General features: G+C 43.3%; 1 protein-coding gene across 10 annotated transcripts; it reads left to right on the top strand.

Annotated features, from left to right (window-relative positions):
- The first annotated feature begins 215 nt into the window (after positions 1-215).
- LOC148000779 (uncharacterized) lies at positions 216-17,103 on the top strand. Of its 10 annotated transcripts, XM_087587054.1 has the most exons (12): positions 216-332; positions 1,083-1,242; positions 3,745-3,920; positions 5,157-5,303; positions 6,581-6,624; positions 7,354-7,607; positions 9,907-10,082; positions 10,297-10,434; positions 11,173-11,335; positions 12,506-12,637; positions 13,096-13,272; positions 16,508-17,095. In XM_087587054.1, exons 8-12 carry the CDS (start codon positions 10,302-10,304, stop codon positions 16,590-16,592), a joined length of 690 nt encoding a protein of 229 aa, XP_087443180.1. In that variant the 5' UTR covers positions 216-332; positions 1,083-1,242; positions 3,745-3,920; positions 5,157-5,303; positions 6,581-6,624; positions 7,354-7,607; positions 9,907-10,082; positions 10,297-10,301; the 3' UTR covers positions 16,593-17,095. The 10 variants fall into 10 exon arrangements, 7 of the variants coding, with proteins under 7 accessions (XP_087443180.1, XP_087443182.1, XP_087443181.1 ...); XM_087587056.1 differs by lacking the exon at positions 6,581-6,624 and having other exon boundaries at positions 232-332; XM_087587055.1 differs by lacking the exons at positions 216-332; positions 1,083-1,242; positions 3,745-3,920; positions 6,581-6,624 and adding an exon at positions 4,433-4,529 and having other exon boundaries at positions 5,034-5,303.
- Positions 17,104-18,410: the final 1,307 nt, after the last annotated feature.

The raw sequence follows: 18,410 nt of genomic DNA, 5'->3' as shown, positions 1-18,410 counted from the left end.
AGGATATTCCCTGGGTCACAGGAGAGGCTGCAGAAAAGGGCCCCATAGAAATTGGTTGCTTTGGGGAGAGCTGGGTAGCAGGGAGGCCATAGAACTTCCCAGTGACATCATCAGTAATCTCTTCCTTGGACAATCTCTTGTATCTAAGAGAGCACTAGAATCTTCTGTGACGTCACCAGTGTTGTGGTGACACCAACTGCCTGTGGAATTCTTTCAGTGCCTTTTGGGTTCACAAACAGGCATGTTTCACCAGCTGCTCAAGCTAGTTCAGAAGGAGAGGGGAGACCAAGGAGAGACCAGAACGAGGCAGAAGAAAACTGGCCTTCTGTCCTGTAAGTACGGAAGAATGAAATCATTCTGGGGAAGGCACAGTGAGTACTAGGTAGAGTTGGGGAACTTCCTCCAGGAGGCAGGTTTGAGCTGAGCCTTTCAGGAGTTGGCCTTACAGGCAGGAGCCTTGGAATTTGTCAATTGCAGACCAAGAGTTAAGAGTCCTGATGATTAATTTGACAGAGAGCCAGGAATTGGCAGGCCTGCAGTTTCTTTTCTATGAGCTTTTTAATTTCTACTGCCAAGGAATGCCAGGAGGAAGCCCTATGAGGATAACAATGTGGCCATTCATGGTTGGGTGCTGAAGCACTTCATCCTCTAGATTCCTGTAGGTTACTAAGTCTGTGGTGACAACAACAAGGAAGGATGAACCCCCTAGTCATGAATTGAGGTCTCAGACACTTTAAGCTTGAACACACGATTAGGGTTTGATGGTGCTATGAACTCCAGGATTGACCTGCTCCACATCTGATATCTGCTGACAATGTCCCAAATCTTTATGTCAGAGGTAGATTCTGTCTTTCACGATGAGGGATCATGTAATAGTGAGTGAGGCTTATGTATGGCAATGGAGGTTGGGAAGAGGGAAATAGCTTAAGAGTCCACATTAGAGATAGCTTTTCTTCTCTTTCAGGGATTCAACAAGTCTCCAGCCTTTCCTCTTCCTCAACCTCCATTTTGAGACTCAGAATGGTCTTTTCTACCCATGGGCTATCCAATATGTACATTCACTTGTGTTTATCTATCTACAGGGTTTATTCGGAAGGCATCATCAGAAAATTTCATCAGTAACCATGAAAAGCGTATAAAGAAATTGGAGGAACTACAATCTGAAATCCAGAAGTGTAAAATCGAGCGGGATGAACTTTCTCAAATCCTGGACCTTTATGTCAATGATGGTTTGAACTACAGGTAGTCATTATGCCCTGTAACCTACTGACTGTCTTGTGCTCTCTCTGCTAAGCCAAGATTTCCTCACATTAAGAAAGTGTTTCACCTCTCATCCTGGACTTTAAGGAGCCTTGGCAGGTGCTGGCCTGTGAGAGAAGCTAGGTGCTGTGTGTTTAGGGTCAACCTCTCTTGTACTTGACCCTGAGCTCCTTGGAGTTGGATTGGATTTTTTTCAACAGCTGGAAGGACCTGGTCACACTTGCTGCATCTAAGTGTGTGAATGAAATGCCTGAATGTCCTCACTCTTACTCTGATTTAGATCGTATTGAAAGACCCCCTCCCAAAAAGGGAATTGTACAAGCCCAAGGCCCTCAACTATAAAAGTAAAAAATAAGTTTTTAGATATGTGAGACAAGCTGACCCATGATTTAGACGAAACAGACCAGAAAAGATAACAAAATGCAGAAACCAGACTAAATTATGGACATTGCTCCATGGGCCACCTGACAAGAAAAAAAGACAGTCCCTGAGCCCCCAGAAGCCCTGACCACCCTGTACTTTTTGCTAACTCACTGTTATGATTATAGCCAAAATAGATAACATACACGTATGCCTCATTTACTCCACCAATCACATCCCTGTAACCATACATCTGCTTCTATAAGCCTGCTTCTGCTCCCAATACACTATAAAAACCCGTCCCTGGTTCTGCTAGGCGCGCCAGTCTTCCGAATTGACTGGGACGCCCACAGATACCTGTGTATCCTGATCAATAAAAATCCTCTTACAGATTACAGCCTGTGGACTCGGTCTGGTCATTGGGCTTGAGGATCTCCCTCCTGAGGGAAGATTCTCTCTGAGAGTCTTACATATGGGGGCTCGTCCGGGATCGGAGATCCTCTGCCTAGAGACCACCGACCACCCACCGGGAGGTAAGCTGGCCAGCATTTGTCTTGTCCTGTCTTGTCTTGCTTTGTGACTTGTTCTGTAAATGCTTAGTTACTTGGCTTGGGTCTAAACCGTTTGTATTTGGGCGGGCCAGAGAAGGAGCTGATGAGCTCGGACTTCTCCCCCGCAGCCCTGGAAGACGTTCCAAGGGTGTTTGGAGCCCAGTTTTTTGGGGGGGCTCAGTCTGTATCGGAAGGATACATGGTTTTGGGTTGGAGGAGAGAGGAGAGAGTCGGATCCACTGAAGGATTCAGACCCTCGTCGCCTCTGTCTGAATTTTTTGGTTTCAGTTTGACACCGAAGCCGCGTGGTGCGTCTGTCTGTCTGACTGTTGAAATTGTTTGTCTTCTTTGTGTCCTAATTTTCTTTGAACACCTGTGGAAATTGGTTATAGGATTCTTTGTCTTGGTCTTGTTTGTCTGGGCTGTTTTCTGTGGTATTGTCCAGTGTCTTTTTGGCTTTTGTTTCGTTTTTGGACTTTGGACAGACGACTGTGTTTAAAATCATGAAACTATTTGCTTTGTTTGTCAAGGAGTTTTACTTGGTCCTCTTGGTGCTTAACTTAAAAGTTAAAAGTTAAAAATAATTTGCTTGAGAAAAATTGTTTTCTGCCGGGGAGTTTTATCTTTCTCTCTTGAGCCTCCTCCCCAAGGAGAGATGCCCCTCCCTTTGCTCCCCTTGTCCAGTCTAGCTGCTGTTAACAGTTGTGTATGAAGAACTCCAGGTTAGTGAGTGACCCTGTCTGAAGCAGGTATTAACAAGAGCCTGAAAGCTTTACCTTAGATCCTGAAGAAAAATTCTCCCTGTTGCTTAAACATTCACAGCTTCTAAGGAAGGGACAGCACAGAGTAGAAAAATATAGGGGCTGAGGGTGACAAGCATGCAGGCCTGCTAGCAAGCTGCAGGCTGCACGTGGGCAGTGGCGCAGCTCAGGCCAAGTCAGCGTAAGAGGAGTTTCAAGGTGATGAGGCCGGCTGGGGTTGACGCTTTGACAACAAAAAGATAGGTATAGAGTTAGTGGTTGTTTTATAAGACTTTTGGCCCTGAAAAAAAATAATAATTCCAGTTGCTGCCTTCAGTGGCCAGACCTTCAACACTTGCTCACAGAAGGAGAGTGTTCATTAAGAGAAGTTCTTTAAGGGAGCCTGCCATATCTGCTGGCCCTATTCCAAGAGAGGAGTTGATCTCCAACATTAAGTAACCTTCCCTGTTAGTCATCATTGACATGGAGAGTGCCTTTGATCCTATCCCCACAGCAGCCAGTTCCTACCCCTGTGGTCAAAATGCCCCTGGTTGGGGGACAGAGAAGCCCCTGAGATAGTTTCGGAGGGAATCTGCAACAAACTGTGAAGAACTTTGTTTTGCCAGTCAAAATTTAGAAGTCAGGCTTTGGCTGTGGCCAAGGTCAGGATTAATGTTTTCTTTTCCATGGGCCTTTAGCCCACTGAGACAGTTTGGTAAAGGGCTGCTACTGAGGTCCTGAAAGTCCCAGGTGAATAGGTGTACAATTCTTATGTCAGCCACTTGGCATCTAGCACCCAGGTCCTAACCATTTCTCCATCCTTTTGTTATTAGTTCTTAAGTCCAGATGCTTCTGTGACAGAATGGGAAACACGACCAGTGCAGTCACTGCTTCATTCTGCCTTTTGCAGTCTCCTCCCGCCTGGTTCCCTCACAGCCTTTCCAGTCCAATGTGTCTCCAAGAAAACAGGCTAAAGATTTCACCTTAATTCTCCTTTGACTTGTCTCTGGTAAGAGCCTTTTGCTACATCAGCCCAGGTAGAAGAGTGAAAGAGGAAAAAGAGAAGAAAAGAGAGTAGATGGCCTAGGCAAGGGATAACTGAAGTTCTCCTTGTAACACAAGCTACTTCCCAAGATATTACCACTAATCCAGTTTCTGTGTCAATATGACCCCCAAAACATAATCACCTATCATTAGAGCACATTTGCTGACACACTTTTATTGTGGTTAAATTTCTAATACATGCCTTTTGAAAACACATCTAAAAGTGGGGTGGGCTTTTCCAGCTGGATTCATGACCTCCTCCCTCCCACTCAGCACCCGTACTCAAATCTCCTGTGGACATCTTGTTTCCTAAACACAGGTGTGGCTGTCTCTTTTACTTTTCTCCATGGGATAGTTTAGTTAGAATGACCTTACCGCACCCGCCCATCAATGACTGGCTTTCTAGCTTTAATGACTTAGGAAAATTTCTGTTTGTTGATAATGGAAATCACCCACTGTATAAAGTCATTTGCTCCTGCTCTCAAACAGAGGAAAAGAAAGAGAGAGAAGGTCTGCCTGCTGGGGATAGTCAAGGAAGGTCAAGGCCTGTTGGCAGATTTTTCAGCCTGCTGAGGTATGGAACCGTAAGAGAAGGTGTACCTGAGGCTTAAACTTCTATTGACCTTGGTGGAAAAAACGGAGAAGTTTGGGGAATGGGAATGAATGCATTGTTTATTTTAACAATTTGTTCCTGTCAGCTTGTGGTTATGCTTCCCACAGTGCTATAGTAAAACAGGGCTTTGAGAAATGTGCTTGTTGTTTCCTTGTACCCACCAGCAGCCCTTTCATAACTGTGTCTTTCCTCTTCTTTTGGCCTTTCCTATTATGATCCTCATCTGCCCCTCAGAGGACCTTTCCACTTCCTACCAGTCAGTCCACCAAAGTAGGGCCATGCCGTTTCAGGAAACTGGAATTTGTGAAAAGCCCATTGAGTCTGGAAAGCAATATCCCCCAGGATATGTCCTGCAGCTCAGAGTAAGATGTTGCAAAAAGAGGAAAACTGACTGATCTCCCACTTTGTGCTTTCAAAAAGAACAAATACTTCAAAAACTTAGATTCTCCCTCCTCCCCATTACAGAATCTGACTTCAGCCCTGCACACTGTGCTCTCCTGGATCCGTGGATGCTAAGCTGCAGGTTCTGGAGATGCCAACCCCTCAGATGAATTCAATGTCTGCTCAACTCAGTCCATTCATTCACAGTTCCTGGAGTCATTGTGTCCACCGACCCAGACGCCCATCGCCGGTCGAGAGTATTCCACGCAGCGGATCGAGTTCCAGCAAGCAGAAGGATCTTCAGTCACAGAGCACATTGCGGACCTTACCTGACATGCTGGACAGAACTAAGAGGTTAGTGAGAAACAAGTGTGTGTGAATACGATCCTATGCGCCATCTTCTGGGCAAATACAGAATTACATCCTATTACCTTTTTTTGGAGTCCGAGGCTTCCTTCTAGCCTCTCATGTGCCTCTGTTCAAGACATAGATGCAGATATTCAGAGCCAACCATTGGACTAAGCCTGGGGACCACAATGAAAGAGTTAGGGAAAAGCCTGGAGGAGATGAAGGGGATTGGAACACAATATGAAGAACAACAATATCAATTAACTGGAGCCTTCAGAGTTCCTCGGGACTAAACTACCAACTAAAGAGGATATATGGTCCTGGCCATGGCTCCTGATACATAAAGTGTAGAGCACGTGTAGCAACAACTGGCTCATCTGACATCTCTGGGAAGGGAGGCAATTGGCCCTCTAGAAACTTGATGTCCCAGAGAAGGGGGATGCTAGAGGGGTGAAGTGGAAGTGGGTGGGTAGATGGAGGAGTGCCCTCTTAGAAACAAAGAGGACTGGGAGGGTATGGGGGTTCAAAGTGGAGAGATCAATGATGGGGATGACATTTGAAATGTAAACAAATAAAATGACTAGTGTATAATAGATGGTGACAGATGTCTCCAAAAGGACTAGATATTCATTATCTGTAACAGGTTCATTGAAAGTCAAACTCCATAATTGTTGTGACTTACTTATTATTGAAATTTCACATAGATGAACCCAGTCACCATTTTAACTTCTCTCCTTGCATTAGTTACCTTTATAAAACAATTTAAAAAGCAATTAGGGTTTCTACTCTCTTAGGCTTTGATACAGTGCCTCATTTTAGCTGTCCCTCTCTATGTTCCCTCCATTGCTGCCCTCTCCCTGTCTCTTCACATTTCACATTCCTATCCCTGATAGTGTCCCTCAGCAATCCATGAGTGAACTTGTACTTCCCTAAATGAGGACAGTCTGGCCCACGTCCCTAGACCCTTACACTAAACTGATCATACAGTTACACAGATTGAAGAATCAACAGCTAACATCCATATTTAGGTGAATATGTATCCCATTTGTCTTTTTCAGCCTGGATTACCGCATCCAGAATGACTTTTACTAGATCCATTCATTGTCCTGCATATTGCATGCTTCCTTTTTGCCTTTTGTAATTGTTAAGCAGAAATGCAGTCTGTAAATGCACCACATTTTCTTTATGCATTCGTCCGTTAAGGGACAACTTAAATATTTCCAAATCCTAAGTATTATAAACGAGCTTCAGTGAACATGGGTGAGCCAAGGTCTCTATTCTAGGATGAACCAACATCTGGACATGAGACCTGGAGTTGTATCTTAAGGTACAACAATTTTCACCTTCCTGAAGAACCATCATACTGATCTCTGAAGTTGCTGTAGAAGTTTGCCTTTCCACCAGGAGAGTATGAATGTTCACCTTGCTCCATAACCCAGTCAGCTTGAGTTGTCACACGTGTTATTAACCTTAGTCATACTGACTAATATGAAAAGTGATCTCAGAGTAATTTTGATTTGCATTTGTGTGATATACAAGAATGATGAATATTTCTTATGAATTTCTCAGTCATTTGAGTTTTTTCTATTATGAATGTTGTGCTTAGATATGTAGCACATTTTAATTATTTTTCTTGATATATAGTGTTTTAGTTTTTCAAATACATTTTTATATTAGCCTGTTGGGCCCTACCTTGGAGTGTTTCCCTTCCCCCTCGCTGTGCCTTTCAGCCTGCTGTGGCCAAAAGTTGTTTACACTCTTGGCAGCTGCTCTCGGACCCTGATTTGGGGCCAGGACCTTCCATGGCACCCATTCCTCTTGCTGAGCCTTTCAGCTTATTGATGTTAAGAAGTTGTTTATGCCCCTGTGTTGGGGCCAGGACTTGCCACGATGCAGACTTCTCCTGTTTTCTTACTTTTCTGGTTGGGGATTTTCACCTGCTTTATTGTTTTTCCACGGCTTTTGCCTCTGGTATATAAGGAGATCTCAGTAAAGCCCGGAGAGCATTCTTTTAACACGAATGACCCAAGTGTGTGTTTCTTCTTAACTCTTATAGGCCTATGCCCGGTCCTCAGTGTCCTGATGACACAGGCATCATCAAATGGAGGTCCCACCAAGATCGGGAAAGAGAGGACAACCTGATGAGATGGTCCCAGGAAGCCGGCCAGTGAAGGAGGGACACATTGGGGAAAATGGGCCAGGAAAGGTCCCAGTAAGCAGGATACAGAAGGACCGTGGGAATTGAAAGCACATGCAAAAGAAAATAAAGATTTGGGATAGTGGTGAATAAACCTTGTAAAAAGGGACCAGGTAATAATGGTAAAATGTTTTTGTGTACGTGTTCTTTTAGATTTATGCTAAAATCTAGAGAAGCAAAGTCAATTCTCATAGATGCTTTTAGTCTTTGGACCCTGATTAGAGACAGTTTACACCCTAGACAAGAGAGAAAATGGTTTGAGAAAAACAGTCCTCCCAGACTCTCCACAGATGCTTTGGCAAAAGAAGGAAAATGAGATTAAGCTTTTTAAGAGCTCTCCTAGGGACATCCTGCCTCCTTGCTGACTCCTATTAGAGAAGTGCTTATTTCTGGTTCTGGGTCCGTTAAGAAGAATATCTGGGTCCTTTTGGTGGGACACCATCTAGCTCCTTCCCTCTATGTGTATTGTCTGTCCTTGTTGCACCAAGCTGTCCACGGATGTCAATTTATGTCTGGGTTTTGCTTCTCGTTGCTTGAATGTTTTGTGTTTCATGCTTAAAAGAAAAAATGGTGAAAACTTTAAATGCTGGTTGATTCCCCCCTTGATTTAGTTTTAAGTCCTTTCAAGAAAAGAACAAATAAATAAAAACAGTTTCAATTGACCTTTGGAGCCCTGCATCCTAGATAACTGGGGGCTGGCTAAATGTGTACACTAGCTGGTCTTAAAGGTGCAAGTAGCTTCAAAGCTACTATGGTAAGGGAGCTGGTGTCTGTTTCTCTTAGAGAAATCTGTGACTGTGATTATTGGATTCAACAGGTAACAAGGTGCTTCATTTAAAATGATAGCTACAAAAAGTAAAAATGGTATTTGATCTAAATACTAAAGATATGTATAATCACTTCATTTTTTTCTGTTTGGTTTTAAATGTATAATACGCTCTACATGTCTTGGCTATAGGTTACTGGCTTTTTTTTTTTTTTTGGTTCTTTTTTTCTGAGCTGGGGACCAAACCCAGGGCCTTGCGCTACCTAGGCAAGAGCTCTACCACTGAGTTAAATCCCCAACCCCAGGTCACTGGCTTTTAAGTTATTGGGTATGGTTAAAATTTTTAACATTGGTAACAGAAAGTTGGCTTAAAACTGGAGTCATTGTAGACAACATGTGGCATGAGCCAAGCCAGGGAAACAGGTCTAGATTGGGATAATATTTTAATATAACTCTTATCATGGAAACCGGACTTTAAAAGAATTTAGGGAAATGTCTCTTTGCTGAGGTATTAGAGCCTGCACCATCGTTCCTTCATATGCAAGGCTTGGCTGCCATACTTTATAGCATGAGGAATGGACTTGGTGTTTTGGAGAGACTGGATTTTGGAGGATAGATAGTTTGGTGGAGGGTGAGTTTTGCTTTCCAAAGTTATGCTTGTGCTCTGGGGTTAGGAGGGAAACTTGAAGATTGTGGCTAATGATTGCCAGTGTTACATTGACTACAGTTTACAGTCTGATCACAGACAGACTCGGGATTCTAACTCGTACATATTTGTGCTTAAGAAAAAGTCAAACAGGTGGAGACTGTGACAAGGGTTAATGGGGCTATGGAACTTATAAGAGCATGACAGCCTGCTTCCTCCAACTGCTATTTCAAGAAATACATATAGAATGATTATAGGTTTAAGAGATTGTTTTTATGCTGTTTCTTGCACTCTTGGGTTGTTGTGAAATATTTCATTTCTTGTGTTTCCTTGGGTTTTGTTTGACTTGACCATACATGTGTATGGCTTTTCGAAAGAAAAATGTATTCATTTTTATTTATTTTGGTGAATTGTTCTTTGGCTGACTTTTGTCTGTGGTTGCTCTGAATGCAGTTCCCTCGGTGGCCAGAGGAGGGCACCAGATACCGAGTTATAAATGATGGTTAAGCACCCTGTAGGTCCTCTTGAGTGAAGCCAGCAGGTTGCCCAGGTCGAACTCCAGTTCTAGCTCCCTGTGCACCATGCTGTGCTAAAGCTTCTCTACTTCCTCCTGCTCTTCCTTGGCCAGCAGCACCTCTGCATTTTGCCCCTCCATGGCTCTGGCTTGGGTCTCAGTTCCCTCACTTTTGGGGATTTTAACTTTAAGAATGGACAGAAAGATTACAATTTGATGTTTGCCCTATACCTGAGAAGCATTTTGCCAGGAAAAGGGAGTTTCCATTGCACAAAATGGGATGGTAAGACAGAGATTTCAGGAAAAAACATGGGTGAATATATTGAAACCATGCCCCCTCTCAAGGTACACTCCATGAAACAACATACTCCAGCTTGCATACATTTAAAGGTGTAGGAAAAAAATATTGGCCTCTGGAGAACAGTAAAAATTGTGGGAATTGGACTATTTGTCACATGCATGGACCCTGGGGTTTATACATTTCAGGAAGAAGAATATCCATCATCCACGGTCTTTAGATCTTTGGCTGTTAACAAAGATGTTCTATCCATTTCAAGGCCTGATACAACTCTCCCTCTCCTCAGCAACTGAGTTGTAATGAAGCAGTGAGAACTCTGAAGCTCTGGAAGGAGAGTGAGCGAATGGGTGTTCCTGGCTCAAAAGTGAGTCTCTGGAAAAGCCACTGCAGAACCTGGTCAGTCTGGTAGAGGTAGTTAGCAAGTAAGCTATGGCATTTCCCACTGACATCACCGGTAGTGTCTTCCCTGGAAATTCTCTTGTATCCAGGAGACACTAGAATGTTCTGTGATGTCACCAGTGTTGTGGTGACACCAACTGCCTGAGCGATTTCCCTTCTTTTCCTAATGTGTTCCCCAGGAGGCATGTTCTCCAGGATCCTCAGTCTCTTTCGGAGGGACAATCATATCCATACAGGCACCAGACCAAGGCAGAGGGAGGCCAGCCCTCCATCACGTTGGAGAAGAAGACGAATGGAAAGGTCCTTGAGGAGGTCAAGTGAGTACTGGGCAGGGCAAGGGGGATTCCTGGAGGAGGTTGGCTTGAGCTGGTCCTTCCAGGAGTAGGACGTATGATTTAGAGCCTCAGTCTTCCTAAATGGCTGACCCAGATTCAACAATTTCTGATCATTAGTTTGACAGAAAACCAAGAACTGTTATATGTCAAGGGGCTTTCCTTGGATCTCTTTAACGCCATGGGAAGTGTCAAAGAATACCAGGATGAGCCTTTATAAGAATAACAAAGAATAACAGGATCGGCTGTTGAAACACTTCATTCTCAGCAGTGTCCTGTAGATTACTTGGGTAATTGATGCCAAGAGGGATACTCTCCTGGTCATATATCAAGGTCTCAGTTACTTTGTCCTTGAACACACATGATTAGGGATTCAAGATGTTAAGCAGTTTGAACTCAAGGACTTACCTGCCTCACATCAGACATTAGCTGAGAACGTCCTCCAATTCTTCTTGTTTAGGCCAGCTTTAGAATTTCAGTGCCAGAGGAATGGCTTTAGGAGGTATGGTCTATATCTATGATGGCATATGTCATCCTATGGCGATGATGGTGGGGAACAGGGACCTAGCTGAGTTCAGCTTAAAGATAGCTTTCTTGCTCTGTCAGGGATTCACTGTATCTGTAGAACTGTTCATCCTCAGACTTCTGTTTTAGACTAAGCATAGTTTTCCTTGACACTGTGTCCACATATATGCCTGTTCACTGGTGTTTATCTACCTACAGAGTCTGATCAGAAGGCATCATCCCAACCCTCCATGACACCTGTTGAGGAGGAGAGAATGAAGCGTCTGGAGAACATCAAAATTGCTCTCCAGAAGATGCAGAAGGAGAGAGATGAACTCAGGAGAATCCTGGCAGATTACCCGGGAAAGAATTTAAATGACAGGTAGTCACAATGCAACTTCTGTTAAATCCACATTTCCTCACATCACAGTAGGCTACAACTCCAGGGTGTCCTCATGGTCAAAATCACTTTCCTGATTGCATCAGAATGTGAAGTCCAGATGGGAAAGAGATGGTGGCACAGGCTATTTTTACAAACGTAAATAATAGCCTGTGGCCTGAATCACAGTCTGGGAGTGAGTGTACTAGTGTGTGAGCTCTAGGTGTGTGGTTTAAGAAGCCTGGACAGGTGTTGGCTTGTGGGAATTTCTAGGTGCTCTGATTATGACCAATCATTGTTGTAATTGACGTGGAGGTGCTTTGGGTTCAGTAGGTCCTGTGAAGAGCTGGAGGGGCCTAATCCCACTTGTTGCCGCATAGTGTGTGACAGGAATGACAACAGGGGATCATTGGTGTTCTCTGATTATATTCACTGTATTTGGAGATAATGCCACAGCCTTGTATTTAATTGGCATTCTAATTGTATTTGAGAGAGAGAGAGAAAGAGAGAGAGAGAGAGAGAGAGAGAGAGAGAGAGAGAGAGAGAGAGAGATGTGTTTTGTGTGAGTATGTGTGTGTGTATGCATGTGTGAGTGTGTTTTTGTGTATCACTTAAGATCTGGGTATTCTATGTTCTGATTTGTCCTGAGAATTATCCTGTGTCAATTTCCATGGCATGATAATGATGAGGGTGAGAGCCTCACTGTGAGCAGTAGAACATTTCACATCTGCTCAGGTGGATGCACATGGGAATCTCCTGGTGCGTGTTATAAATTCTTTTCCCTGTAAATACTGTTCATGTTCCTTTGGGTTTTCATGTAGCAATAGATTCTATGATTGAGAATTGTTACCTAAGAACAGGAGAATAGTCTTCATGGGTTTAAGTTGGAGCCTGGATCGTGGCACAGGGTCCTCGAATGTTCTTGGCAAGCTAGTCAATTCCTTCAAACTCCCTCAGGGAGCTCAAGCAAATCAGCTCCCTCCTTTTGTTTGCTGGCACTGCTGTCCCTGTGTCCATAATAATAAACTTATAAATAGCAAATGGACGCAATACCAAGGATCAAGATGTGGCATGTCCTAGGCTGGGGTAGTTCAGGATTCAGTCTGAATTCATGTAATTCTTGAATCCTTCATTCATAATGTTATTTCATCCTTGGACCATGCCTTACCACAGGAACAACTTTGAGTCCGAGATGCTCACGAAGCAGCACGAGGAAGTGATGACCGACATGAAGAAAATGAGCGAGCAGGTCAATAGAGCTTTGGTCAAATGTACACACCTCACACTGGAAAATGACTGGTACTGGTGAGTAACTTACAAGGCTGTGACCCCAGCACAAGGCACAGCATGTGTCAGCCCATTCTTATGTTTGAAGTAAAGTGAGGATCAGGCTTTATAGTGTTTGAAGCAGACCAGGAAGCCTGTGTCTAAGGAAGGCTCTAGGACACACAGGACACAGAAAGATTGGCCTCCAAGCGACATTCTAATAAAATGGACAAATAAGCACACATGGGGATTAAGTCCTCTTCTGGGAAAAACTTGAATCAATGGTGTCAGGTTTTTGAGTAGTGCCCTGAGTCTTCTGGAATGTTGCTCTTTTCTCCATTTGACCTGACTCTAGGTCATGCTCCATGGCTACTCTGGACTTGGACTATAATCTGGGGCTCTCTTCCGATCAGGACCCTAGAAGGAGCAATGGACTTGGAGAAGTGGGAGGAAGTTGGAGACTGGCTGGGAGTCACCATTTTTTCTTTGTGTCTCAGCCGCAGCTTCTGCCCCCTCCTAACTGAGTTGTTTGAGCTGAAGAACAATGCCCAGAGAGCACGGCATGAGAACAGGGAGCTTCTATGGGAACAGATTGCACTGGAAGAGTCCATTAAGGAAACAACAAGGATCTGTGGGGAAGCCAGTATGAAAATCCGTGTAAAAAGCAGCCTCAGGTAGGATGAATGACGCATCAAGGGCAGGTTTTCCTGATATCTAAGCATAAACCAAGTCAAACCAGTTTAACCTTTCTCCACCTTATCCAGACACTCTCCTAGGTCTCATCCAGTTGTTCATCTCTTTGAACATTTACAAAACTTTCTGTGATGTTAGCTTCATGCAAGAAACTGGAGGATTGACAACCAAATCCTCCTGCTCAACTAGAAAATGCATTTCCTTAAGGGGGATCTGTTGATCACACACTGCACACTTACATGCCATGAGGTAGCCATCTTTGTAGTGCACAGAACTGATTAGAGTTCAGTTCAATTGCCAAAAGATGGCTCTCATTGTCAATTATGATGGGGCTTCTGGACTTTCTCTCCTTTTCCCCGTACATTGAAAATCTTCCCTTCTGCCTGTCCAAATCGTGGTTTACAGTGACAGAGCTTGAGAAGCAGTTTGTCCGTCCTGTTTTATGTCAGTGTTTTAGTGTTCTTTCCTGTGGCTTATGTCCTGGAGCTGACTGGATGAACAGGGATGTAAGAAAGACTTCTCTCAGGGTGAGGGTTTGTGTGAGATATGTGAGGATTAAAGGGAAATTTTTCTCCAACTCTCCCAACCTAGTGTGCCGAAGAAGTGCATTCCCTACACAGGTTTACTCCATAAGGGATGGATAGCAATGTCTAAGCTCTCACTTGAAACATTTCCTTTGCCTCATCTCTATTCAACAATATATATATATATATATATATATATATATATATATATATAGAGAGAGAGAGAGAGAGAGAGAGAGAGAGAGAGAGAGTGAGAGAGAGAGAGGGAGGGAGAGAGAAAGAAGAGGAAACACAATTTTTCCAATTAGTTTTAAACTGTTCTTAATGGGGTCTTGATCACTATTGAAATTATTTACACTGGGAAAACTATTCATCAACATTGACATTACTTGGAGAAAAACTCAGGAATAGGGTACAGGGATGTGAGGAGAGGCTGCCGTGTGAAATCTATATACCTCAGTATAGAAACTGCTGACTCAGGGCTCTTCTGCCTTCTTTGCTCTCGGTGTATAGTAACACTGGAAGGTCATGTGGCTTGTTGTGTCTTCTCAGCATCCTGGTTATGTTAATCATTACCTGCCACCACTTTCTTTCCAGATTGGCCTAATTGGTTGAATATACCTTGGCTTTGGAGTTTGGCCTGGAATTTGTTAATTGAAAGATTAATTTGCTTAGAGTTGAATCTGCAAGCAGAAGATGTCCAGGAGTTATGCTGAGGTGGAATCACATCTTTGCCTCAGACAGAAACTTAGGCTCAAAATAGTCCACAGCACTCACCCTGTGTTGTGTTGTGGCACTCTTAACCATTGTTATTCAAAATCATTTGATGTGAGTGAAAATCATCTGTAAGGAGGGTTTAGAACAGTGATGACCCTCAGACATTGCTGGAGGTGTCAAATGGGTAGCCCTGTGAGAAGCCATGTACAACTCTTGTGAAAGTACAACCTTTTGACACAGCGATTCCAGAACAAGAAGTAGGTGTGAGCAGAGAAACTGTGGTACATTAGTGTTGTAGTGGTTCACCTCAGAGCAGCCATGAAGCAAAATTACCCAGATGTCCATCAGTCAGAAAGTGAAAAGGTACAATGTTGTCCAGCCCTTCCATGGACTGCGGCTGAGTTTGATTATACCTGCCAGCATTTGGCTTTGAATTAGCCTTCTCTTACTGGAATTATATCTGATAGCATCCCAGTCCAAGTTTTACCTTGGATTGTGGTTATGGAGATTTCCTAGCTGTTTGTGCTGGTAGTTTGGCTCCCCTGTCAGGTACTGTATGGTAAAGGGACCTCATATTGGAAAATGCAGCTCACTTTGCATGCACTGGGAAACAGTGAGCAGAGGACTGAAGAAGCTCACCTGCCCCCCCCCCCCCCCAGTGCTCTGTTTCCTGAAATCAGCCTCCTGTGCACAGCCTTGTGAACTTGCTAAGCAGGCTTGGCTAACAGGCCTAGATGTCACATTTCTAATTTCTGATTTTCAGGGGAATATACTTTATTGGCTGAGCTGTCTTTAGGCTATGCTCACTGTGTACTTACCCCATTCCAGGTTTTTTTTTTCTTATGCCACAATAGTAGACTGGGTGATCTCTTCTATTACCATTAACTGGGAAACTAACCACATTCTGCAAAATACTCTACTTGTATGTGTGAACAAATATATTTGGGTGATTTCAAAAGTGTGTATGTCTGGGTGTCTGTCTGTCTGTGTCTGTATACATTCCTGTCTCCATGGACAATATAATCTTCTAACGACCAGGATGAGGAGAGAATGGAGGAAAGTCTGCAGGACCCCCTGAATCAGAAAAAACTGGTCACTGAGCAAAAGGCCTTGTCTGAGAAGATGCAGCATCATTTCGGTGTCACTGAGATGGTTTGAAAGCACAGGATGAGAGGACCCAAGTAGATTCCCTGTACTTATAAACTGTCTTATTGGGTGTGTGACTTTCTCCATAGTTCTCAGCATCTGTCAGCTAGGAGCAGCTCAGAATATTATTCTTGTGCATTTAAAAGAAATTCTGTCCATGAAGTGTATGTGATCCATAGAGATTCTGGCTACTGTGTACTGATCCCTCCAGTCTGAGCTCTCTTTTATTATCTGAGCCCAGTGCCTTTAAGTCTCCCCATAAATAGTTTTACGATACCCATAAACAGAGGAGTGGTACAGTTTATTTTCTGCATGAGAATCTCCTTTAGAGTTCAATGCTTAGTCTTGGCAAGATTTCCATGCACCATATTCTTGCCAAATATAATATCACTTCAGTGTGCATGTACTTCTTGAGATATTGTTTCTCTGGGTCTTTGCAGACATTGAGGTTGTCAGGTGGACCCCAGGCATATTCCTGCACTGGAGGAATAATAATAGTCTTCATTGCAGACATGGCCAAGCTTCCAAGGCCTTCCTATTGTTTTCTAGGTTGTTCATATCTCTCCTCAAATGACATTTAGACATTGTAACATGATATTAAAATATAATATATATGTACGATTGGAATTATCTGCTTTTCACTGTTCGATTTTTAGCATTTTGAAAAGCTGAGAAAATATGCAGGCCTGTGGGATCTCTTACCCTTCTCTCTTGGGCATGAGTGAATGACCTCAGATGAAAGATTATTCTGCATTGTCCTGCTGAATTGTGCTGCTGTGTATGGGATAAGTGGCATGGCAGGTCCTCACCAGGCCTTTTCCACCCCTAGGTCTGAAAACTGCAGCAGAAGCTTTCCCAGGGCCCAGACCAGGACTACAGCTCTCAGAGACAGGACTGTCCACCAGGAGCACTGAGGGTGCAAAGATTGACACCACCTCCCGCATCTCAGTCCTTGTAACCATAGCAATCCTGGGCTGAATTTGAAAGAACTTGAGATGTGGCATGGAACATGCCTCACGTTTAACCTTTTGACGACTTGTCCACCAACAACCAACTACACCGAATGAGGCATCTACATTCCTCTTGAAGAGATTTTTACCATCTTACCTGCCGTTCTGCTGTGTTTGCAAGGCCAGCAACAGGCTGGAGTTATATGTTGAAAAATCAGCAGGAATTGAATGCTGACTAATTTACTTGTTATATTTAGTTTTTAGTTTGAAATTTGGTTGTTTTATGCATTTGGTTTTATTTGTTTACATTTGAAGTTTTGTTATTTATTTGTTAACATTAGTTTTTAAATTAATATGCTATATTCTTAAGGCTATATACATTGAACTCATTGACTCCCCACTTTAAAATTTTCTTAAATAAATTAATGTTTGTCTATAAATAAAAATGTGACCTTTAATCCCTCACTCACAAGACCGTCCTGAGGCGTGTGCGGTTCTTCCTCCTGTAACAGCACAAGTGTAAGGCAACAGTGGTTTTCTGCAAGTCTCATGCAGCTTAGGCTTCACCATCAGTTCACAGCCAGCCAGAGCTGCACAGGAAACTGTGCTCTTGATGTAGACAGTTTGTCATGCTCTGTGGAACCCACCTTCATGATGAAAAATATCCTTGCTTTATCCTGGGGCTCACAAATTTAGCTTCCTTTATAATGACAGACAAAGGAGAAACAGAGAAGTATTTCTCTAATACATTAGAGGAAATAAAACCATTCAGTGTGGGAATATAAAAAGCGATCAGGACACACAGAGCTGTATGCCTCTGCATTCCTTGTAATAAAGCATCGGTTATAACTGCAGATTTATTGAATTCCAGCAATTTTGGAGAAACGATATTTTTAAAATTTTTTATTATATATATATCTCTTTACTTACATTTCAAACGTTATTCCCCATCCTTGTTTCCTTCCTTAAGCCCCCATTCCCTTTCCTCTCCCTTCCCCATATGTGTATCCCCTATACATCCCCCTTATTGTTCACCACTATTCCCCTGCACTGCCCCTGGAACATTTTCTCTATTGTTTTTGTTGGTTTGTTTGTTGTTGTTCTTTTTCTCCCATTTTTATTAAATTGGGCATTTCTTATTTACATTTCAAATGTTATTCCTTTTCCCGGTTTCCTGTGCATCAGCCCCCTAACCCCTCCTCTTCCCGTTCTAAATGGGTGTACCCTCCCCACCCTACCCTCATTACTGCCCTCTCCAAAATTCCCTTCACTGGGGGTTCAACCTTGGTAGTACCAAAGGCTTCCCCTTCCAGTGTTGCCCCAACAATGCTATTTACTGCTACCTATGCAGGGTCAGTCCATGTGTAGTCTTTGGGTAGTGGTTTGGTCCCTGGAAGGTCTGGTTGGTTCTTATGGGGTTGCAAGCCCCTTCAGCTCCTTCAGTCCTTTCCCTAATTCCTCCAATAGGTGTCCCGTTCTCAGTTCAGTGGTTTGCTTCTGGCAGTTGACTCTGTATTTGACATGTTCTGGCTGTGTCTTTCAGGAGAGATCTATATCTAGTACATGTCAGCCTGCACTTCTTAGCTTCATCCCTCTTATCTAGTTTTGGTGGACATAGATAGATAGATAGATAGATAGATAGATAGATAGATAGATAGATAGATAGATAGACAGATAGATAGATAGATTGATAGACAGATAGAAAGATAGATATGGTCCACATGTGGGGCAGGTTCTGAATGGCATTCCTTCATTCTCTGCTCTAAAATTTGCCTCCCTATC

Source organism: Rattus norvegicus, chromosome 15 (assembly GCF_021556685.1).
Source record: "Rattus norvegicus strain SHRSP/BbbUtx chromosome 15, alternate assembly SHRSP_T2T, whole genome shotgun sequence".
Classification (NCBI taxonomy): Eukaryota; Metazoa; Chordata; class Mammalia; order Rodentia; family Muridae; genus Rattus; species Rattus norvegicus.
Note: the sequence above shows the minus strand (reverse complement) of the source record. Positions and strands in the feature narration are given on the sequence as shown.

What these genes read in the sequence shown, in the direction of transcription:
- LOC148000779 (XM_087587052.1), top strand. Translation starts at nt 10,284, where the DNA reads ATGTGTTCCCCAGGAGGCATGTTCTCCAGGATCCTCAGTCTCTTTCGG. An exon ending in AAGGTCCTTGAGGAGGTCAA is followed by an intron (nt 10,435 to 11,172) that starts GTGAGTACTGGG and finishes ATCTACCTACAG; the next exon opens with AGTCTGATCAGAAGGCATCA. An exon ending in CGTGTAAAAAGCAGCCTCAG is followed by an intron (nt 13,273 to 16,507) that starts GTAGGATGAATG and finishes TTCCACCCCTAG; the next exon opens with GTCTGAAAACTGCAGCAGAA.